Consider the following 24,201-nt stretch of genomic DNA (forward strand, 5'->3'; position numbering starts at 1 on the left):
GTCGGTATTTTTGGAACGCAAGAGACGCCACACACTGGTGGATGGATGTGTTCTTCCCAGCCCGCTGTGCTGTCCAGTGTCTACATGCTTGTGGAGAGTTCAGATGGCCAAGGTGCACGGCATGGCAATGGTATTTCCGCTCCGACTTTTAGACCAACAGACACACGCACACCTGCGTTCCAAAGCATCCGTCCATTACTCATGCACCACGTGAAGAGATGTAAACCATCCCATTGGGAGGACGTGGAGCTCTCGGCGTGTGTGGTTCACTCTACCTTCATAGTCTAAGGTTCTAGTAGCGTGCCACGGCTCACAGACACAGTTGAAGGTGCTTTTGCTTGGCGGTTGTTGTTACGATTCGCATAAATTAATGAACTCTTCACCTCTTTGCCGTCACGCTAATCAGCTCACACTGTGTCCTACTGTGTCCACTGTTTATATACCACATGGCCACATACCACCACACCGGTGGGCCACACAACCCCTCTCAAATGCAATGAGACCGATCTATTTGTCTGTTTTGTTTCTTTTCGCACTGCACGTTGTGTATATCACCTTGAAAGATCCACCCCCAACCCCCTCTCTCACACACACACACACTCTGTCGGCATCTACCGCTGTAGACGGCACGAAGGTCGGGCTTTTTCAATTTCACACAAATTTAATTTTAGTATCCTTTTGCCTCCCGGATTTACCGGGGGTTTCAATGTTCTGGTCACAAAAAAACACACACACCCTTGGTTTGGTGGGTTATCACTACGAGAGCACGATTTCCTGTTGCACTTACCCTTCGTTGGAGAACTGGCGTCCGAAGCTGCCGTCCATCGTGTTGGAGCGCTTCAGCGGTTCGTGGGCCGGGTAGCCGTTCGGAGTCCCAGCGCCGCCGCCGCCGCCCTGCGTTGTGACCGTTTTCACCGTGTGATGCTGCTGGTAGGTCCATCGGCCATCTCCGCTGCTGTTGTTGTTGATGGTGTCACTGACCATCATGCCACCACCGGGCGACTGATCGCCGATGGTGTACTTTTCACTGAGCACTTTTTCGCGCCGTTCGCGCAGCATCTCCTCGAAGTCATTGCGGGGCAGGGTGCCGGCGGTCTTGCGGGACGCGGTAGGTGTCCCGAGCGCCTTCCGCACCATCGACGGGCTGGACAGGCCCGACTGCATCTTGAGCATGGTGGCGGCCGGCGGCTGCTGCGGCGTCCCGGTCGCCGGTATGTTGCCGTACGTGAACGGGCGCGAGTCTTCCCGCGCGTGGTACGGGATCTGGGCAACAGAGCCGGTGCCGCCGTGCACCAGCAGATCGTCGTCGTCGTCCGAGGTGAACCGTTCCGATGCTCCCGTGGTCGACCGCGCTGGTCGAGGATACGCAAGCGACTGATGCTGGTGGCGCTGCACGCTCATGATCAGCTCGCGCTCGGCTGGCGTCAGATTATTGTTATTTATATTTTGCAGCTCGCGTTCGCGAATCGTGCCCGCTGCTGCTGCTGCGTACGACGGGCCACTCAGCAGTGGCGTCTCGCGGCCACTCTCGCTCGGCGGTGGCGTGAGCGTGGTCGTCGTGCTGGACGTTTCGTACATGAGCAGCTCGCGCTCCTTTGCGGCCGCCGCCGCCGCAGCCGCCGCAGCCGCCGTGGCGGGCGAGTAGTCACTCACGGCTGTGAGTGGGGTGCGCGAGCGGGCGTCCTCGCGCTGCGGCAGCTGGGCCGAATGCGAGCGCTTGATCGTGTCGGTGTTCGTGTTGACGAAGTGATCGTTGGGATTCTGATGATGATGATGATGGTGGTGATGATGATGTTGATGCTGCTGTTGCTGCTGCGGCTGCTGCGATTGATGATGGTCTGTTTGGTCTGCTTTTTGGCCAACGTCCGGGATGCCTTGCACGGTGAGCATCATATCGGACAGCAGGTCGTCCAGCTCCCGGTGGCGATCATCTGGAAAATAGACGCAACGAAAATAAACAGCATAAGTGGGGAGGTAAGCCTACAGCTTCGCACGGAAAGGAATGTAGATCTGAGGGATTGGAACTTCAAAGTCTTGAAACTAATGTAAGAGTATTGTGCAAGATATTGGGCGCTTAGGTATCTCTTCAAATTTGCTCTCAAAGACTTCTTCTTCTTCTATTTGGCATAACGTCCTACGCGGGGACATGTCGATCTATATAGGCTTTCGAGATTTAATTCATTACCACGCAGCCAGATAGTCCATCCTTGCTACGAGGGGACGGGTCCATTCTAGGCTTGAACCCATGACGGGCATGTCATTGAGTCGTCCGAGTTGACGAATGTACCACGGGACCGCCCAAAAGCTTGAGATGCTCTCAAAGCCATCTAACTCCATTACCAAAACTTTGAAATCTATCTGAAGCTCAATGTACCTGCGTCCAATTTTTGCACCTCAACAAGAATTCAAATTGAAGTTGACAGGTTAATTGGAAGCTTGGTTGATTTCCTCCCCTCCTTTGTTGCCTGCGTTTTTGCGACAATAATCCGGCGTGTAACGTGTGGGTTGAGACAAAATGAGACATTTTTAGTCCTCGCCAAAATCCCACTTTTCCAGCAATGCGGAGTAACACCTCACTTATGAAATCGGGTGCTTGGCGTCGCGATCAGGTCCCGTACGAATATGCCCTTTTTGCTGGACGCAAGTCACCGCAGTCGTGTGTATCTCGCCGGGTGTGAAAGATTTTCGAACTCCCGTACACACTTAGGCTTAGGAGCGGCTCCTCCCAAGGAGGGGCAGCTCGATCACCAAAAAGAATCCGTTGACTATATTGGCCGTTTGCGCCGCGAGCGCAATCAGGGACGGAAAACCATCCAAAAACGTGTGTCAACCGTGCAACCCGGGGGCCGTGGTATGTACCGACCCGGGGGGGAGAAGCGAGCGCATTCGAGGCGAGTCTCGCTCCAAAATGGATAAGATGGAAAAGACCACGACGGGATTGCCATTTACACCTTAGCGCGGTGCTGGGGACACCCACCGCTTACTGAGCCGGCTTTCGAAACTCGGCAGCGACACACACACACACAACATTGCGGCTTTTCACACACTGCCCCAGCCCAGCCGCCACTGGATCACCTGTCTCGGCAGTGGTACAAGATACATGTAATTAAAAATCGTGAAATTATTCCAAATATGTGTGTGAACGATCAAAAACGGAGCGAGAGAGAGCGGGACGGGCCGGGACAGCAGCTAGAGAGATGTTCACATAATCGATGCGACTACACCGTCGCACACTGTCACTGACCACCTCTGTACTGGGCGAGAAAAATGGAAAAATTGTATCTCCAACACCAAAAGTGCACCCGGATCTTTGCCGCGGTACGTCGGTACGAAAAAAAAGGTGAGAAACTATGCGCGAGAAAAAGGCCCTAAACAAGCTCTAGTGTGTGTGTGTGTGTGTACGCGAGCGCGCGCGTACGTGGATTCGCTCGTCAAAACTTCATTCCATCGGTGCGCCCCGCTGCAGGATGAATTAATTTATGCTTTTTGGTGTTGGGCCGCTGTCGCTGACGGTCTCGTTATGGACATTGCGTTAGGCAACCCTTGCGGTGGGATGACGGGCGGGTGACAGACGATGAAAAGTGTTGACTTTTGATGGATGAAATGCAGTGTGGAGTTCATATATTGTGTTTGTTTGTTCAAACTGTTGCCGTTAACGATACACAACTGCTTGGGAATTGATACGTTTTAAGAAAAAATGTCCCAAATAGAGCGGCTTAAAAAATCGGAACATTGTGGTGTGATGAATTAAGGCCTAAACTGACATCCATTACTCTTTTTGGTGTCATTTTTTGTGATACGGCCATCGGTTTAATGTAATACAGAGAAAAGGCTAACAAGAAAGGGATACATTCAATGCATCTATGCGATCCCCATTAAACACTTTTGGTGCCTGAGCTTGCAAAATGATAATAAGCAGGCATGGAAAAAGGGCCTTGCCCACAAAACTTTAATAATTCATGAACTGTGAACCATCTGGACCCGTGTTCAGACGTGGCTAAAGTTACGATTTACTTCACAAAAAATGACAACCCAACACCGCTCCCCCAAACGCGCTTGGAAAAAAAGCTAAGCGACGAACCATTTTTCCTATCAATTTCACTTTCTTCCACGCCTCGGTCCCATAGATTGACGGTGCAGGCATGCACATACGAGACTGCAGCAACAAATATCACTCAATCACGCCTTTAGCCCGTTCCCATTCCCTTCCCAAACGACACGACCGACGACCGAGGACAATGCTTCACAAAAGGTGTTTATCGGGTGGCAATGATCGACACCCGGACTCGAACCATGCATTGCGGGGCACTCCGGGCGAAGTTCCGTCCCAAAAGCGTATGCATAGGTGAGAACGGGAGCACGTGGAGGAGGCGCGTGGTGCACCAAGATTGGAGAGCAAAAAATGAAAGCCCGCCAACCGGTACCACCAAACACCATGCGCGCCCGGTGCATTCCATTCCATTGGCGAAAATCTGCCCCGGCTTGGCGTGTAGTAGCCGCCGCGGCCACCACCATCACCACGCCACATTTCCAAGAATCGATGAAAATCAACGCGGAAATAGGTGACATCTTTTTCCCGAGCACGAAACGGAAGGTGTCTCAGGGCCACGGGCCAGGGGATGGAAATAAGGACGCACGGCGGCTTGTGTCGAAACTGTATCGGCACAGTTAAGCTGTAAAAGGCGCTGACTTCTTTCTCCCGATGCGGTTCTCTGTAAGCGACCGTTGCGGTGCACGGTCGCGATGGGCTTTACTGAGATTGATTTCTCTTATCGATCGTTTACCAGGTGGCTGTGTGGGCCGGAACCGTTCGAAGGGTGGAAGGGTGGACCACACGATCATGAAAGGTGTAGTTACATAAATGGACGTACGAGATCATCGGCATGGCTTTGAGGAAAGGTGGGCTTGCTGTATGCCCCTGGTGAGAATACGTGTGTACTTTGGAGCCGAGTACACGGGCCCCCTCCTCGGTAGCTCCTCCTCGGAAGGCTCAGTCCCGGCCAGACAAGCTCCCATAAACGGCGACGCCGGAGACACCAGTGCAGAAGATACATATGCCAACATCCTGCTGCTCTGCCGCGTAACCAATGTACCGGGAGCTGATAGAGACGGCCTCGGTGCCTGAAAGTCTTTCACCGTCTGGCCGAACTCCTCCACCATCTACTGTGTACCCCATGTTCCCTGCTGACATCCACCTGAGCCGTTGCCGAGGGAACACTCTCCTTTCAGTGTCGGAAAATGGAAGCTTGATTTGAGAAGGGTTTTGAGCCCTAACCACATTCAGGCGTCCTTTTATGGCGACGACCAGCTTTCTGGTCGCGCGCGCGAACTTGCCCCAACGTGCGCTCCCACTAGAATCTCTCTCGCTCGCGTGTCGTACTGCAAACAAACCGCTTGGAAGACCTTCCCAATCATCCGGAGCAGATGCTGGAATCTTCCCCCTTGTGTGTGTGTATCGCATGTGTGGAGAAAATGCAACGCAGCAGCAGCGGAATGTACGTCCTCTCTCTCTCTACCTACCTTGCGGACTAGCTTGGGGGCTCGGAAAACTTGACGGCGAAACGCTGGATCCCTGTACGCGACCTGAGAGCGGTCCGAATGTCCCAAAAACGATGCAGAAAAGAGATGGAAAGAGACAAGAACACGGCGTGCGCCAGTGATTAGAGAGGAAGGCACACAAAACCACCCATTCGCTTGTCCACGCGAGGAGGCTTTTCGTCAGCGCAAACAACTTACGATTAACTGGGCCACTGCTCGAGATGCCCGAGTCCATGGACACCGTCAGCGGACTGCGCACCGACTCGCGGCCATCGACCTGCTGAGCGGACGGTGGTCTCGCTTTCGTACCGCCGGGCGTCGCTAGTGTCGCTCCGGGACTGCCACCATCGGGTACGCTGGCGACACCCGGGCTGGCGCTCTGGTACGAGCTGTAGCTGCTGTTCACGCTGACACTATTGCTCGCACTCGACACGGCCCTAACACTCCTGTCCCCGAACGCTGGGCTGGCGGCGGGTGGCGGTGCCAGCGCAAACGGTACCGGCGTACTGCGGGGCGTCCCGTTCTGGCTGAGATAGATCGAGTTCGGCGTCTTGGAACGCTCCGGCACCGGGGGCGGTGGACCGTTGCCGTTCAGCAGCAGCAACGACTTGCTGCTGCCGTTGCTGAACTCGGCCGGCGGCGAGATGAGGTGCGTCGTTGCCGTCGGCGACTTGGGGCTCTTCAGTATCGTCGCGTACAGCGATCCATCCAGCGGACCCTGCGTATGGCCGGACTCATCTGGAGAGTATAGAAAACGAAGGCGAAAATGGTTGTTCACTCGCAGGTTGGAATAAAGCACACACACACACGTATATACAATTGCACAGAATGAACACGCACACACACACAGACACACTGCTAACTATGTTAATGGAAAGCTGTACGAATGGTGCAAGATTACACGCCCGGGAGGACCTGCTGGACGAACCCGCCAACGAACACTGACCCGCGCGACGCTCGCGATGGATCAAAACACACTACACATCATTATTGTTACACTCGACGACCTTCTGGTGCGTGTTTTTTCCTCCAACGGATTCGAAATCGGTCCCGCTTCCAAATTTGGTCTACTTGGAGATCTTGATTACCTTCCGCGGTGTGCGCGAGTGCCGCCGGTGCCACAGAGCAGAAGCGAAGTGCGTTGCGGTTCGCGATGCGAGTAGAGGGGACCGAGAAAAGCAACACGAAAGTCAAAGTGTGGGATAGTACTGAAACGGACGGTCAAAAGCGCTGCACGGGCTAAGGATTGCAAAAAAGGGAGAAACGCCGAGATTTGGACAGCACGCACTCTGTGGATTATGATCGGCGCCAGGGTTGTGTATTGTGTGTTTAAATTGGTAACTCGGGATCAAGATGGGATCGGATTTCGAACAGGCGACCCTGGAAAAGACGACGACAACGTCATGCTACAGTTTCGGCACGTCTGTCTAAACACAGATTCTTCCAAAATTTCCACCCCGCAGGCAAACTGGTTTGCTTTTCTTTCGATCGTTGTTTCTTCGGAGCACGATGACGACAAGAAGACACACACCAAAACAAAGACGCAGAAATCAACTGTGTCAGATCAACATCAACCGCTATTCGGACGAAAGTAGACATAATTGAGAATGATTAAGTCGATTATCGGTTACAAAAAAGGAATAAAAGGTACCGTCGTCGCGTTCGCGGTGCCGAACATCATCTCGGACGCTCGTGGACAAGCCTTCCACTAAACGTTCTTCTTCAAATGCAAACGCGCTCGCACACCACCACGACCACCACCCGCGACTTCTTTTGATGTAATGCGACGGAACGCTTGCTAACAACGGCTCGCCACACCATAGGTGTGAGAGTGAACAGAAAAGAGCTCTGTTTGCAAGATGGTCTGAAGAAGTATTAATTCCTTAAGAAAGCGTTAAGATGCGATTGTACGAAAGTGGCACTTGGTGTCATTTCCACTAGGGAGCGCGTCTTGGGAGGCCTTTTCTATACAGAGAGACAAATTTGTTGAAAGCATCAATTTTACACGAACGCTATACAACTCTTGCGTCTTGCTTGGCAGGATCGAAAATGTTTGGAATGGACCTGTCAAATTATTGATTGATTGCGAACGCATCTTCATAATTAGAGCCTTAACGCTATGGATGATGTGGATGATTTATAGCTGTCATTTGGTGCATTTTCTTGATGGGTGTGGCTTTGAATAGCCCCGTTTTTTTTTTGGGAGGAAGTGCATGAACGCAAGATCAAAATGTGAAATTATGTGAATAGAGCGAAGGAAACACACTGCAAATAATCAAAATGCGAAGCAAACTGATACCCGGAGCTTTGCAAGCAAAGAAGAATGCCCTCAACCGATCAGATCTCCTCGCGTCCGTCCCTGGACGTCTCTGGTGCCCTGTGAATTGCCAGCGAGTCAAGTGCCCCTCAGTGCGAACACACGGTGTAATTAAGCACCCAAGCGAGCAATATATTAATCAGTTTACCTTTTTTGGACCAACCTATGACGACATGGTGATGAAGTTTCGAAGCAAACACACGAACACGTCGAGCCCACCAACGACGACGACAGCCATCCACGGTGGACACGGACGCGAAAGTAAGTACACACCCGACAACGGAAAGGAAGATGAAGCGGAGGAAATTTAATTTAGAAAATGTTGATCGAAATTTTGTGCGTTCTTGTGGAAATGGTTCCTGCTAGAGGGGTTGCGCTTTATAGCCCTCCTCCCGAAAGTGTTGGTACAATTTTTGGCACCGGTAATTTAAAACGCCCATTTGTGAGTTTACCAAATATTTAAATCGAAAACGCAACTTCATCCCTCGTCAGGGACGCACAGTGGAATGATTCCGCACCGCACAACGGCAACGCACTGAATTGGTTAAACTCTGAAATTCAACTCCCAGACCTTTAGCGTACGCTCTGCATAATGCTATCCCTGCCGCCTAACGAGCCTAAAAGCTGCCAAACTTGTCCCTCGATGCTCGGTTGCAGATTGGTCAGTGGACGAAGCACCCAGAGCCTTTAAACTTCTCTCGTGGATATACGACTAAAAGGGGGTGAGACAAAAAGCGTTGCATGTCTGCAGAAATTGTCACCTGGAAAGCGCTGGTGGTGCCGTCTGGTGTGCGACCTTTCCGTTTCGGAATCGGTTTCCCCCAATCAGTGCACGGATTCGTGCCAGAGTAGTGGACGCACACACACGCGCGACATACTTGACACCCGGGTGTGTATATCTTGTGCAAAATATCTCGCGACGACTTACTATCCCTGCCCCAGCCAAACAGCTCCCGTGAGAGGGTGCTGCGCGTGGTTCGCAGTTGCAAGAGTTGTTTGGGGCGTAGGTGTGACTGGACTTTCGCCCATGTTGCCTTACCGCCCAGGTTGCACTTCCCACCTCGTTTTCTCCGTTTGCATTCACACTTCCAGCGACAGAACTGGCACTGGGTGGTGCTGCCGTGCAGTGGTCGGTGAACGGTTATGTTACCGAAATAGAATGCAATACACTTCCTACGGTGGGTAGGTCGTCGTCGTCGTCGCGACCGTTGGCAACAGATCGAACCGAGTCGGTGCGGTTTCAAAGCGTGAAGTAAACAATCCCGCATATGCCCGCTCGGTCAAACTTTCCACGTTCAGAATTGCTTCAGAAAGTTGCTTTATATGAGCCAAACACCGAGACTTCAAGGCTTCAGGATATTGGAGTTCAGGGTGTTTTCATGAATGTTCTATCTCTCTTTTCTAATGATCGAAGAGTAAAAAGCCGTGTACTACAATCGATTCTGTGGCAACAAGAGGGGGGCGACAGAAGAAAGTTTGGAATGTCCGGCTCTAATTATTAAACCGGTTGCGCATTGGCAACAATAACAAATCACAACTCGCGCAATAGCACAACCTTTGTTCATGACTTTATTTATAGAATATTGATCGTGCGTCGAACCATTAACCGGCCAAATGTTCCACAGATGGTTTGTGGTTTTGGTTACTTAATGAAATCATCATCACGCAATGGCTAATATTACCGCCAAAATGGAGGTTTCTTTTCCGACCGGATAGTTGGGCAACATTTTACTCCCTTCTTATCATAACTCTTGATGTTTTTTTTGGGGGGAATGAGGCTACCGGTTGAATGTGATAAAACACGCTGTCTAAATACAGGCCGAATCTACAAGTGGTTTGACGTCACACTACGACAACGGTGCGTGTTTGTCGCAACATAAATTCATGTGTTCCCCATTCCGGCCTACTGAAAATAGACACTTGGGTAGAGCATACATATGCTCGCAGCGTGCTGTTGTCTAGGGCGGGATTGCTACTCAAAGTTCATCCACTGACCCGGTGGGGTCTCACAGTCAGCGACTGTGGTTCTCCTTTACGCTGGTTCTAAAAACATGACTAAACATATGTACTAAATACGATATTTATCTTCACTTAAAACGGTTTTTGATAACAGAGCACCACCACCGCATAGGACACTTACACCGTAGCATTTTGTCTCCGGCAGACAAACCGTCAGCCCTTTCCGACACACTTTTCTTCCACCAGAGTAGTAACTGCAATCGATTTTACTCTGCTTATCGAAAGCAGCAACGAACACACATTTGCACTCAATCAGACATTGCTGCAAAAAAAAAAACCCGTTCGCAACCCAGTGATGACACATTTGTTGGACCCCGAGCACAATGTGACTTTGCAGACTGGTTGTCTCGCATTATCATCGCGATTTTTCTTTGCACCAAGTCCGCCCAAGGGGGCTAGGACACAAACATTCACTATCTCGGGACGTTAGGCCATTTTCCTCATAGTGTGCGAGAACTGAGAAGAAGAGAGCGAGAGACAGACAGGGACGGGACACCGGTGACACAGTTTCGTTGACACACGCACGCCGAACCACACCAGAACGCGACCAGGGAGCAACTCCCGAAAGAGGAACGCACTGCAACGCACCGAAGCCCGTCATTTGGCGAGACAAGCGGCTAGCAGTTGGCTGCGCGCACGCTAACGACGACGCCCGGGAAGATATCCACATGCGCACGAAACCCCATTCTCTGGATTGCGTACCGAACGCATCGCGCGCGGTGAAAAGGGGAGAGTCTCAACGCACGGCGAGTTTCCCCGGCACGGCGAAACAGTTCCCCCCACGCGCGTCAGTGGCTGCGACCATCGAGCGGAATTGTTTCTAGAGACACAAGTTGGGGGAAGAGTGGAGTTGCAAAACAGAAAACTTCAGATTCATATTTCGAGAAAAGAAGCAACGAAACATGACACTGGATGTGATTCTGCGGTATCAGGGTATTGCCGAGAAGATTAGATTAGATTAACCATGTGTAAACGTCTGCCTAAAGGTTTGTCTAGTGATACCTAGGGTAATTTCTTAAGGTGAAGAGGTTTGTTCAGTACTATTTTCAAGGACGCGTTTGACATGATTTCTCGTTACGCACTTAAAGATGTTTATTGCCTTAAAGCTTCAATAACAAACACCTGTTTAAGTTACGAATACCGCAAAATAATAATCACACTTTGCCGTGACCACTAGTTGTGCTTGAAATGTTTGTTAAACATCCTAGCGCCACCACCAAAACATCGTTCCGTCGCCAGTCTTAAGACGGGCCGCTTTTCTGGATGGCTGGCAACGTTTATAATTGCACAACTCTCAAAATCTATGATGCCTAACATTTTCTCCATAGTACTGTGGTGTGCCGTGTGCTCACGGGCTGATCAAAATGAAGCAATCCGGCGTTCTGGTTGCCTTTGCTGCCGGGAGCCAAGCCAATTTTACAATGAAGCGAGGCCGGGAGCGTAACTGGAGCGTATCATTAATGTTTCCCGACCTATACACGACCAACGGACGAGAGACCGCGCTGTTTATTTGTTGAATCTTACGCATTTCGGGTGGATTAGACATCAAATACCGGTTGGTTCGGGTCTTAGAGAGCGAAATTATGAATATTTCGCTTTTTGTCGCTGTAAAATGTGCTTTGACAAGGTCTGCGTTTACAAAAACGCAATTTGCTTCTATCTGTTTACACAGGAAGGATAAACTTACACACCAACAAGGCCTATCGAAAGTGAGCAGTGATAGCATAAAGCAGAAAAATAAGAAAAAATGTGATACACTTTATCGATTTCGCTAAGCAAACTGATGGCATAGATAAAACGCCAACATCGGAAGTAACCCACCATAAGGCAACGAACAAACCTGCCCATAACGGCGCAGTGAAGGTTATGCTCATCAATACCGCCAAGGCCGAAACACGCGATAATCTTCCTCACCATCATCATCATCCACATCATTCGTGGTCGTCACCCAATGCGCTACTGCGCCGCCACACCTACACGATGCGATCATAAAACAATCAATCAATAAATTAACCTTTCCGATGCACACACACACACTACCATTGCTTGGCAGTGTTAACCTTTCGCGCTTGTTTAGCGCTCCAATAAATCGATCGTAATCATCGAATGCACACACTGTTTACTGGGGCAACATTAAATTTGCGTTGGGAAGGGTTGGGTCTGCGTTGTTGGTAACACTGTTTGAAGAGGATCCGTGTTGCCGACCACACGGTGTGTTATTATCCATTTAAAGTTCTTACACAACACGAGCCGCGTGTGGCGTTAATGTTGAATTGGATGTCTTCTTGACAAACAATGAAGTGCCAACGAGAAAAAAGATATCTTTCATCTTTCGCATAGACACAACATATTTTGGGTTAGAAATTAGCCGCTCTATGATTATGTGGCGTCAGCAGGAGGGGGAGTCAAAACGAAGGTACACATTCTAAATTTATACCACACCCGAATCTGAACAGGAAGAAGAATTCCTGCAAATAAGCATCATAATCTGTAAACAAGCGTATCGTTAGGCCATTAATGTCCCGAAGAACGCCACTTTCTGCGGTGAATGAAAGGCGAGGCGCGAAGATTGAATCGCGAACACGCCATCCAACAGCTGTTTTCGCAGGTTGATTAAACATTCGCCTGACAGTCAATCCAAGGCGGAGCTGAGAAGTTTATCAGCTCAACGGCAGCACCGACGTGCGAATGGTTTAAGTTTGTAACGCCGGCCGATGAATCATCATGCCCCCGAGAGTACGAGAGTGTTGGTATCAGTGTTTTGGTACAGGAAGAGGAGGAGACACACCCGAAATAGCGCCCTTTCGTGGGGGTCTAATGCGCGGTAAAACGTAAAGCAGTGTGGTAGTGTTGGTCCAAAAATAGCCCCTCTACGTACAGCATCAATAAATCAAACGTTTGTCAAATAAATTAGAGTGAATTAATTACGCACTCTGTAGAAAGATATCGGTGGAGCTTGCCCCTCGTGGTGGTGTACTGTGTACGGCTCCGGGTGAACGCTACTTCCCAGCCTACAATTATGCTGAGATCAGATTTCACTGCATGGTAAAACATGAATAATGGATGTAATTGTATCATGTTTCGCGCATTGGAAAGGTGTAAAAGGCGGAAACAATGTCATCCTTCGACCCAAATGTTGACCTCTCAGGTGAATCACGTTACAGCCACGGTACGGTTTGGCTGAGGATTTTATAAATGGGGTAGCGTTTAAGTGTTTTGATCGCTGCTCAACGACGGATGAAGCTATTAATGTTGTCTTTGTTTATAACTCGTACGCGAGAGCCAAAACCCTAGCAAGTTCCTACTGATGTGTGGGACTGGTTGACAGGACATCCGTGGGAAGAGGGACAAATCGGTTGTTTATCTTCTAGTAAGTGATTATGAAACCAGTGCGCGATACTAAGAAAACTATGTTGGCTTGAAAGAGGATCTATTCCTGATATATCAAAGAAAGCTGCATAGAACAAAGCTCTAAAATAACGAAAGCACTACAAACAACATCGAATGACTGCAGGAAATAAATAAGTTTATTTCTTTAAAGCATGCATCTTACTGAATGTTTCAAAAAAATAAGAGATTTCATACGAATGTCGATTCAGATAAAGATTATCAAAATTCGACCACGATTGTGGATGACTAATGTCATTGCAAAGTTATTACATAACATCAAATATATAAACAAATGCAATTTTAAAAATATAAATGTTTCAGTTTGCAAAAATATCATTTTGATAAATTGCAATTTTGAGCAATACTACACTACAGAGCAGTACTCCTAGTGATAGTTAAGCTACACACTGTAAATGTTATCCGCCCAAAAGTATGCAATCCGCATTACATGTCGAAAGTCGACTTTCGTCTCAACATCGACTGTGGACTGTTCTTGAGCCTTTTTGAAGTGGTTGCGCATAAAATTAAAATCTAAATCGATAATGCTCACGATTCTTACCTTCATTGATCGTTTCCAGCAGATCACCGTTCTCCGCGATCGGCTCTATGCGCACGAGCGGATCCTGGAACACTAGTATCATCGGCCGCTCGTTCGGCACGGTGTCGAAGCAGAACGTCATCCTGTGCTCGGCGGAGAAGCGCTCGTCTTCGCACGCGAAGTCTACATCTCCCTTGGTGAATTGTACTTCCTTTTCGGTTATGGCACATGTGTGAAATTGCACGGACGCGATCAGCTCCTTCTCGTACGTCGCCTTGTTGTTATTTGGTATGATCTGGTAGCAGCGGACCAGGATGTCGCCGCGCAACCGCAGCGGATGCTTGATCTCGTAGATGAAGTGCCGCGTCGTGATCGGTATGACGTAGATGTCGGAGGTGAACAGACACCGGACGCCCTCGAAGATCTTGATGAAGCTGCGCCACTCGCTGTTGACGGTTATGGCACGGTAGTGCAAACATGGCGGCGATTCGACCCGTATCGCTTTCAGGAAGAAGGAGGACGAATTCAACTTGATCACACCCGACAGCAGCCCGGAGAAGTATTGAATGTATCTGGAAGGTGGAGATAGTAAGAGAGATACATTATAAGGACACTGGCTACATTTGCATTTGGATACATTTGCAAACCATGGCTGAGCAGAGGTCCGCCACTTACCTCCTGTGGGAAGGAATGCGCAATGGACCAGCGACCGTTTCCAGAAACTTTTGCATCGAGTAGATGTCCAGATCGAGCCAGGTGGGCGTCCGCCGCCCATTGTCGGTACCGCCGGGCGAAAGGGAATTCTTCGAGTGGCCGCTAGCTTGCGGAATGTTCGAGCCGCAGATTTTTTGATACTGCAGGTACGCTGCGATCGCCGTCCCGAGCCGATGTTTATCTTCCCTGTAACGAAACAAAAAAACCCAGAATTCGATAAATCAACAACAGCACATGAAATGTAGAAGAGAGTAAACATTCTAATTGGCGTAATGGAAGCGGGCTGAAACTGCAACTCATGCTGCGACCTTCCGCTTTTTTGTGTGCCGACGCACAAGTGCAACAAAGCTGCTGCTCGCGCGCATGTCGTGTTATAAATTTTGACACGTCAATTTGCAATCCGTTTCATCCCATTGATGCTGCACACAATAGTGCCTATCGTTGGCAAGATCGTTATTAGGGTAATTATTATTTACTGATAATTCAACGCAAGTCGCGTGAACGTTTCGTCGAGAAATCGATTTCAGCTCGTGTGGGGGAAGCGAAGTCTTGAAAACCTGAATCACGAGTGTAAAAAGGAGGTTAATAACTGTTAACTTCCCTGAAATGACCCCTCTTGCTATCTTCAGCCAATGCTTAAAAAGTGGTGCTGACAAGTTAAACCAAACTTGAGAAACGATTTCCTGTTGCGTTGCTGCATGCACCCTGGCAATTGGAGTGCCCAATGTGCTTGGAACTTTTGGAGTAAGTGCAAATTAAAGCATTCGCACGAATCGTTTCGGGTGAGAATGGTTGCCCAAATTACAGATTTACCGTGGCGACCGGGTACAGAGAGGGCTTAATGTGCTATTTCCTGTTCACATTTGGTGTGTGCACGCTCTTATCACGGTTTGCGCATTGAAAAGAGAAATGGTATCGGTCTTCTGTTGGCAGTCAAAAATATTATAAAATAAGTTTTGGCGCTTTCATTAGCAATTACAGGCTCCAAGACATTTTTCAGCCAAATCTGACAAAAAATGTATTATTAAAACGTTGCAAAATTATGACTTGCCCGTCTGCTTGGCCGAACGAGTAATCATAACATTCTCACATTCCGCGATGTTTACTCGTCTGCTCAAAACAGTGTGGTTCCTCGCCTCTTCTCGTGCGGCACACCAAATCGTTTGAATAAGATTATAAAAAATCAAACGCCCATATCCGCCCAGCGCACACCGTAACGAACGTTTCGAAACGTTTGCAACAAAGCACGGAGTTCGCTTGTTTTTGCTTCCTTCGCTTGAAGGAACCGTGAGATATCCGCAACTACAGACTACTAAACCAAACTGTAATCTCGTCACAATCTCTAAAATCCCTAAAGCAGCTTGTGTTTCTTTTCTTGCCCGATGTACCCACTTTCTTATCATCAGCAAGGCCCCCCGGTCAATAGTTGTGTTGTTTGCCGAGCAGGCGGAAAAATTGATTGGTACCGGCAAAAATCGTTACAACAACAAAACTGATTGCTTAAAAAATCTATGTTCATGCAATATTTATAAAGGATCGCGAAACGGCACTCGCACGGACGCCCCTTTCCTCCACGGTTTGCGAAAGTTTGCGATGCGTTCTCTTTGTGTCGCAGCTTTCGCCCTTTCCGCTAGCGCCAGTGTTGTTGTGTTTGCATGTTGCATACGCTTACGGTGAAGTGTGTCTTCCGCCGGTGTAGAGACGACGACAAAAGGTAGCAACAAATTGCCGTTGTGCTGCCCCCGCCCGTGCTCCTCCACCGAGCCATCGATGCCGCATCGATCGGTTCAAGGAGGGGATGTGGAATGACCAGAAGCTACGGCGAGGTTAAAGCACAATACCCCACAGCAAGAGCGAAGAGAATGGTCGATGATTGACCGGCCGTGCGGGATGGGTTGTCCGACGGTTGGTGGTTGTCCGATGTTAATATTCGGACACGGACACGTTTTTCCCCGATTCGGAGATTTGATTACTGTACTGCAAATACCGTCATCGGTACATCTTGCACGGCCCCAGTACGACGGTGGGGTACTACACGCATGAAGCGCCAGTTCGTGAGGTGGCATACATGTCGGCGTTTGTGACTTTTTGCGTCGTCCACCACCGTGCTTGGAGGGGGCTTTTTTTTGCTGGCAGGGAACAATAAAATGCGAACAAAAACGGCAAAAACAGATGTAAGCCAATAAGCCGGCATAATGCACCTTGGGTGCATATGCATACCGCTACAAAAAACACGCATCAACTACGGCGAGTTGGTACGGTTTTCCAGTGCGCGGCTTTTGAATTGGCCGTAAATATTCAAATATGACACTTTGAGCCATTTTATGCTAATGGTGTGTGCTGGTGTGTCCTACAATGTTCTTGGCGGTGAACTTTTAAAAGCCGATGACAAGCCACTGGGTCGTCAGAAGTTTGTCACCACAAACGAACAGAGTTAAAAAGACTTTTCAAGAGGAGAGATAGGTCACTCGAAACGCAGCTCTTATGACGAGCTACCGAAGAAGTTTAATTAAATCAACATTTATGTATGCTTTGATGAGCTCTAAAGATATTGGATATATGTTCCGAAGTTCGACAAAGACCTTTCAGCCCACAATTCTCAACGGCATTCAAATTTAAATTGATAGATTATTTAACCCACAAGGCGACCGGTACAGATCCGAAGAATGAGCGCCCGGTAATCCGACAACGCTTTAAGCCGCTTTTAAGTTTAAATTCCGGTGGCTTGAGTAAGCATTGCTTTTTCCCTCAGAAGCCAGAGGTTCTTGCCACCAGGTTAAGCTTTTTAAAAAAGACTAGAAGATGATAAGAAAATAAATAAATACAGATAGTACAACGAAACCCTGAGGGACTGCGGGCGTGCATCATCATCATCGACGATCGGGTGAATGTTTGCCGAGACAACATGCCAGAGCAAAGTGCAAAGGGGTTCGTTCTTTCGTTTTTTTCGAATGCTTCAAACCCCTGCTCGAAGGTGGTCCCTTCTCAAGTGGATGACCGAAAAAAGCGCAGCCCCCTTTACACACATATCGCCGTCACGCAATCGATGCTTTCCCATAGACGTGACGGACGTGAGTGTAGGATTACCGCCACCCTGACTCCGGCCGGTTGGGGGTCGCTCTCAAACACCGTTCGGTCACCTTTAAACTCTGCCGATCCTAACACACAGTCACACACGTATACACACGCACTCACCTGTCCTGTAGAACGACAATCTTTTCCTTCCCGCTGCCCAGCCAGGAATCGATGTATTTGCACAGCTCGCACAGCTTCTCGAGCGTGATGTTGACGAGACGCGCCTCCAGATCCAGTATCCGGTAGTTCTGGAAGATGGACAAAGCATGAAATTAGAAGCGAGCTAAAGGACAGCACAAAACCAGATGAGGAAATGCTTCCGAGAGTAAGCAGCTAGTAAGATTGAGTGATTATAAAGCTAACGGATAATGAGGTGGACTTATATTCTACCGTGCTGCGTACTGTTTTGCGCTCCGAGAGCTTTCCAAACGACGCGTTACGCAACTCCACTTAAGAAGCTTATCCTCGGCTTCCTGTCAAGCGGCTGCCAAACAGAGTTGCGAACGGGCGCGCGCACCGAACGCGAACGTTCCGGAGAATTGGACGCATTTAATTCAATTATCCACCATCCGAAAGCAGGTGAGATAGCCGCGGCCGGCTTTATATGACTGACAGGACAGGATCTCGCTCTATACCAACCTGCTTATGCTTCTGTTCCAGCATGTTGATGAGTTCGCGCTCGTGCTCGTCGACGGGCGGCGTGCCGTTCGGGGTGTGCGGTGACGACGAGCCATTCTGAAGCCGCCGGGCCGGTAACGTTGACGCGAGAATCCGCTCCGTCACGTAGTTTAGCCGGAGCGATTGGGCCGCCGGTTCCTCGTCGATTCGTGCGACAGGATACGAGTGATGCTGTAGTTGCTGCTGCTGCTGCTGATGCTGCTGTTGCTGCCGGTTGTAGTACGGTTGAAGCGAATAATTATGGTAATGGTTGTTATTTACATGGTTCAGGTTTGTGGTTGGCCTGGGCTGTTGCTGCTGCTGCTGCTGGGCGTTGATCGTATGCAGTGGTAGCTGGCGAAAGAGAAAGAGAAACGAAGATGCCAAATTATTCGTGGAATAGACGGGGTGTTCCGGCACAGACGAGGGATGTGATTTCGCTTTTCTTAGGAAGCGCGGCAATGGCAGACAAGCGTGGCGCCCAAATTTGGAGCACGAAACTTTTTTCATTCTCAGATAGCGATCTCTATTCCCTTTAGGGCTTTTTATAGTCCCGTGCCCGCTTTGTTGTTGTTTTGTTATTCCGGTGGACGCTGCTCGTTTAGCTTTTTCCCCATTTCCAAACCATCAGAATGCCGTGACGCACCGGTTTTTCTCTATTTTATAGATTTACGACCACTCCATCATCATCATCATCAGCAGCAGTACCAGACCCAGCACGGAGATTAGTTTCCCTGTCTCTCATCGGCATGCGATAGTCCATCATAAAATGTCACGTGCACATTTTATGCTTGAAAGATCCAGAACGACGATGACCCTATCTCGATCTAATGTGCCAGTAAGATTGCATCAGTGGTCGGTTCTTTTAAATGCCAATCATAAATCGGGACATACCGTTTACCGCGCATACTGCGCACCGTATCGGCGTGTGTTCGAAATGCGTTGCCTTTATATGATCTTCCCCTGTTGTCCAAATCGTCTTAAATCGAGCATCTTGACCGATTGCTGAGCCTGAAGTACAAACCCCATTAGGGCATCATGTGAACCTATGAGCCGATCTTCTTTACAGTTATAGATTTGTTCCACAAAAAAAGAAGAATGAAATACGCCCCAGCTAACCGATCATTACTTTGCTGGACCTCGGAACGCGCATGACCCCAAAATAATGATCGATTGTGGTTGGGTTTGTTTCCCGTATAGGACCCGGACAACGCACAATAATGATGCTCTCCTATCGATATGGCTGCGCGTTTGTTGTTTGTTTGGAACCAAACCATGATCAGTACTACTCCCTCTGTTCAAGTTACCGATCTTCCGACGCGCAAAAGCGAAAGGAAACGTAGTTTCGAATACAAAACGAAATTGAGGCGAATTTATTTGATCAGACAAAATTGCCCTCATCCTGCCAACATTTGGACAGCTCTGCAAAGGGTACCCGTTCAATCCGTTCAGAGAGTTAAGGGAGTTCAATGCATGATAAATTGGACGATATGATGCTACTTTAAAGAGGATCTCCAGAAATAGCGCTAATGAGCACTGCTTGTTTTTGGTGTGCTTAAAAAAAATGAATAAAAATTGAATGTCTATACTTTCTGAACAAATGCCAAGCAATGCGTTTACTGCCCAACAACGTGGGGCCTCTTCCTGCCATTGCTTAGATTGCAGTGAAACATTTACATTTTACGATACTTTGTTAAGGCTTCCATAATCCAGTCCAGCCCCTATCCAACGAAGGCACAAACGATGGTTTTGCGAGGAAGCATTCCGCAACCCGACACTGCTTACCTTCACATACATAATGGAACTATTTCATTACCATAATTTATGGTTGAATGTGTGAAACAGTTACAGAGCGTCATAAACGGACTACACGATGGATGGCTAGTTGGGTACCGTTCCTTAAGTTGTTTCAGATCATACTAGCAGGTAACAAGCTTCCGTCTTCCAGACGGGAAACCCCGGCGTAGTAGTTAAATTTTATTACATACTGCTTGTTATACAACGGTGATGATACTGAATGGAAGATGAGATTTTTTTGTCATGTCTCGTAATTATTAGAATATAATTTAGACAAATTTTAAACTTCAATTGCCACAATAGCCATCAGAATGAAGGCAATCATTCAGCCTGCGACTAACGTTAGTACCTTGACATGTTTTCACTTTGCAATTGTTCATGGTTAACCTCTCGTTTGGAGTGAGTTGAAAGTGAAATCTCCGTCTCAGACGTGATCAGCATCTCACTGGCAAGCGAAAAGACAACCAAGCAGACTTGGGACATGGCGAGTGCAGTCGGGTTGTGTCATGCAATCGTACATGTAAATGACATGATGAAGCTACGTGATCACCATCGTATCCGTTTCATTTCAGAGACAATCGAAAGCATTGTTGAAGTGGAATTTTCTATCAAGGTTGGCGATGTTTGTTCAAGGAGAATTTAGCAAAACAAATCTACCACAAACAAACAAAGATGCAAAGAGTGAAAAACGACAATCAACAAACATTTAATGCTTATATTTCATTGTATTCCCTTAAATTCCCTAGAAAGTGAAATTGTATGTGCATTGTCAATGATTGAAATTAAAATTCGCAAGTTTTTAATTCCCTATAACTCTAGCTCGTTGAACTATTTCAAAGCAAACATAAACATAGTGAAGAATTGAAGAAGTGAAGAAGTGAAAAAAAATATCTTTCCTTTTGCGACTTCTTCAGTACGGTCCGCTCGATGTGTAGACCATATAAATCATGCCCGTCCGAAGGATGGAAAATGTATCCAAAGTGCGAAGCTAATCGCACCTCAATTTAGATGATCGTCTAGCACATTGACGCGCCCGTTTCCTGAATGATGTCGTTCATCGAGAACATAACCCTAGCGGCAAAAGCTTACCCTCAACGTCTAAATTAAATATAATCTCAAATGATGATCTAAATTTAATTACAGCTTTTGGCTCGCGCAGAGACGAAACGCTGTAATCTGTCTTTGAATGCTACTCTGTCCGGGAACTTTAGAAAATGTGTATCCTAAACAGTGCTTACGTAGAGTTTCTTCATCTATACTCACCGAGTTGTACTTGTTGATTGTTTGCTGTTCCTCTTCCCGGCCATTTTTCTGTAATCAAATAAAAATGAAAAAAGGCAAATTTTAATCACTTGTGTCACACTTTAATGATGCAGTACATGACGCAATTAAGCCCACAATAACCGTCTGATCATCCTGCACAAATTGATTAGGAATTATGTCAACCTGTTCTGCCGTTCTGCCTTTAATGTGCAGCGCTATTTACATTTCTTGTCTTGTGTAACAGCATCCGATCCGATGGCGATGGAAGCAAGCTATAGCTATATAATACACTGTGTTCGATTACGTCCGATCGCGTCATAAAAGAGAGATCGCGCTAATGAAGCTAAAGCGGTCGTATGGTCAATAATACGAAATAAAATTGCAATTGCACTGGCACATCGAATTGTGAGACGCGTGATGATCGCGGTTGGACCAGCCAAACAACAACATTCCAGCGAGTGCGCCAGTTCCTCCGCGAGCATTGCAGACATTAAGCATAACAGGGCGGATACGTAAAGCAAAGCTGAAACGGAATTTGCCGTGTCGAATTGTAATTTTTAATCGGCCGCAACATAGTTTAGGAGGAAGAGGAAGGACGTAAAGTGCTAAGGACGGAGAGGAGTGACACAAATGAAGCGAAAACTGCCACCGGAGGTCGAGAAGAGGAATGTTTTTGCTTATGGTAATGAAGTTACTCATTGATTAACTTCTGCTACACCTCTGGAGCTTTTTACACGAATTATTATCCCTCGCATAAGATCAGTCCGTCCTTCTAAAACCGGTCCAATGTCGGCTTCTGCTGCCGAATGCCGTCAGAAACGATCGGTTCAACTTTTATCAGTACCGTCCGTCCGGAGGGCCATGAGTTCATTAAAACCCTCCAAACCTTAGCCCAAGAAATCCATCAGAAGATGCAGCAAACTTCTCGTTTGTAAGAATGCTCGGAACGTGTCTTCCGAATCTTGTGTGCCTTCAACCGTGCACACGCACATGCATTTGTTTCGCGCTCAGCACTCCTGATTCACGCATGTGATTAACGGTAATGAATGTCTTACTTAGTTGTTCTGCTTCTTTCGCGGTTACATGCAGTGGAGCGTCTTCGGCAAAACTAAAAAGCTATTTCTCAATCCCTCTTTTGCTACCAAAATTCGCTCCTCTTGCACTAAACTTCTTGCTGTGCGATTTTAGCGTATTTTCTCTGTTAACTTCTTGGCATCTCACGAGGTGCAGGGTACGGAAAGCAAGCGATTCGTTTAAATTTTATTGCGCCCGACTAAGAGGGGTGCAACATTAAAATGCAAAGCTCCAGCAATTAGGAACGCAAAAATTGCTTCCACGCAAACGGAGTCCATATTTACGGTTTAGCATCTTAAAAATTCGAGAGGAAATAAAACGTAAAAGCGGTACAAAGTTTGAAAACAAAAAAAAAACCTGCAGCAAAAAAAAGGACATGCAAACCCAACCGTGACAGGTTTATTGATCCTCTTTGCCGTTTCAAACCCCGGCAAAACAGGCTCGGAATGTCGCCTCTCTGCTGGGGTTGTGCTGCACATGCGGTACATTATCGGACATTCGCATGCAAAGAGCTGAAATATGAAATTCAACCATCGCTCGTGTGCAGGTTTTAATAACACTGCACAAAACGGGGCAGTAAGCATAAAGCTGCGTACGCGTAAATTGCGGTTCGCAGTCTCGGTTGATCACGATCGAGAAGGGCCGCAGCAGCAGCAGCCGAGTAGATTCTTGCTCCAAACTTGCGCGATCCTTGAACACGATCGCGAATTATTCCGCCCACGACCGACCACTCTTGGTGAACTTTCGGAGTTCGGCGGAAACTGTGGAATGCAATCCCTCTCTCTCTCTCTCTCTCTCTCTCTCTCTCTCTCTTTTTCTCTCGGGGTCGAAAACCCTGAAAGCGCTTGGGGGTACTTTGGGCAGACCAATAAAAACGCAATCTCCACTGGGTACGAAAATTGTACCCATTTTCTCGCTCAAACCATACGCCAAGACACGTTGTCACACGCAAACGTTGGAATTTGGGGAGGGATAAGAAGGGACAGGCGTAGACAGGGCGAAGGCGGCGACGAAATATCACACTTGCATAAATCTCTTTAGAATCCATTGCGGTGGTAAAGTTATAAATCAGCAACACCGCAGGGCATTTCGGTGTAGCCGGTATATTGTTTTTTTGGAGGCTTGGAATGTTGGAAGATTGGTTTCCGCTCCGATGGGGAAGGAAATTTGTGAGGTAGACTCATAGCAAGACACAGGGCAGGCTGTTCCGCAGTCATCACAATGTCAGCAATACCCAGAATATTGGGTTTGAATTTGCTTCATCGGGACGATGAAACGGCGTGTCGCCATAGGCAGCATGTTTTGCATAATTCGCGACATTGAACACTGCCGGCGAGAGTACTCGGGGGGGGGGGGGGGGGGGGGGGAGGCACTATTCGGATGATGTTTTTCTCATTAACCTAACGGCCACGCATGACCACTCTCCAATGTCCAGCCAATCCAGCCTCGCGTTGGGTCAATTAGCTGGAAACAATCTACAATGGCGACAGCTCCGGTTCGATTGCAAAAGCTGTGGTAACCCCCTTCTTGTGTGCATATGTGTGCTTACTGTCGGGAAACCGGGGAAAGAGATTTCTTACAGAGGATCATCGTACATTTTCCAGGAAAAAAGATGCATGCAGCACCGTGAACGCAATCCGGTGCAGGAACGTGGTGACGGAGCAGCGCGGCACGGTTGGATCGTTCGTCTCGTCGTAGTGATCATCGTACATCCCTTCCAAACCCTTCCCGGTGCGTGTCGTCGTCGTCGGGCGGCGGCCTCAGAACCAACTATACCAACACGGCACACGATGCCTTGGACGGTCGAGCCGACGCGGGA

General features: G+C 48.2%; 1 protein-coding gene across 18 annotated transcripts in view; it reads right to left on the reverse strand.

The window, feature by feature from the left end:
- LOC1281495 (tensin-1) overlaps window positions 1-24,201 on the reverse strand; it is a 155,809-nt gene that overhangs the window by 15,784 nt on the left and 115,824 nt on the right. For 11 of the 18 annotated variants that reach the window (XM_061643734.1, XM_061643733.1, XM_061643740.1 and 8 more), the window contains 9 exons: window positions 21,309-21,356; window positions 18,231-18,602; window positions 17,712-17,839; window positions 14,478-14,702; window positions 13,824-14,374; window positions 8,004-8,018; window positions 5,737-6,276; window positions 5,521-5,583; window positions 788-1,931 (listed from right to left, as the gene is read on the reverse strand). In XM_061643734.1, coding sequence (XP_061499718.1) covers window positions 788-1,931; window positions 5,521-5,583; window positions 5,737-6,276; window positions 8,004-8,018; window positions 13,824-14,374; window positions 14,478-14,702; window positions 17,712-17,839; window positions 18,231-18,602; window positions 21,309-21,356 — 3,086 coding nt within the window. The remainder of the gene's footprint in view (window positions 1-787; window positions 1,932-5,520; window positions 5,584-5,736; window positions 6,277-8,003; window positions 8,019-13,823; window positions 14,375-14,477; window positions 14,703-17,711; window positions 17,840-18,230; window positions 18,603-21,308; window positions 21,357-24,201) is intronic. The other 7 variants (XM_061643735.1, XM_061643750.1, XM_061643746.1 and 4 more) reach the window with 3 other exon arrangements.

Source organism: Anopheles gambiae, chromosome 2 (assembly GCF_943734735.2).
Source record: "Anopheles gambiae chromosome 2, idAnoGambNW_F1_1, whole genome shotgun sequence".
In the NCBI taxonomy this organism is placed as follows: Eukaryota; Metazoa; Arthropoda; class Insecta; order Diptera; family Culicidae; genus Anopheles; species Anopheles gambiae.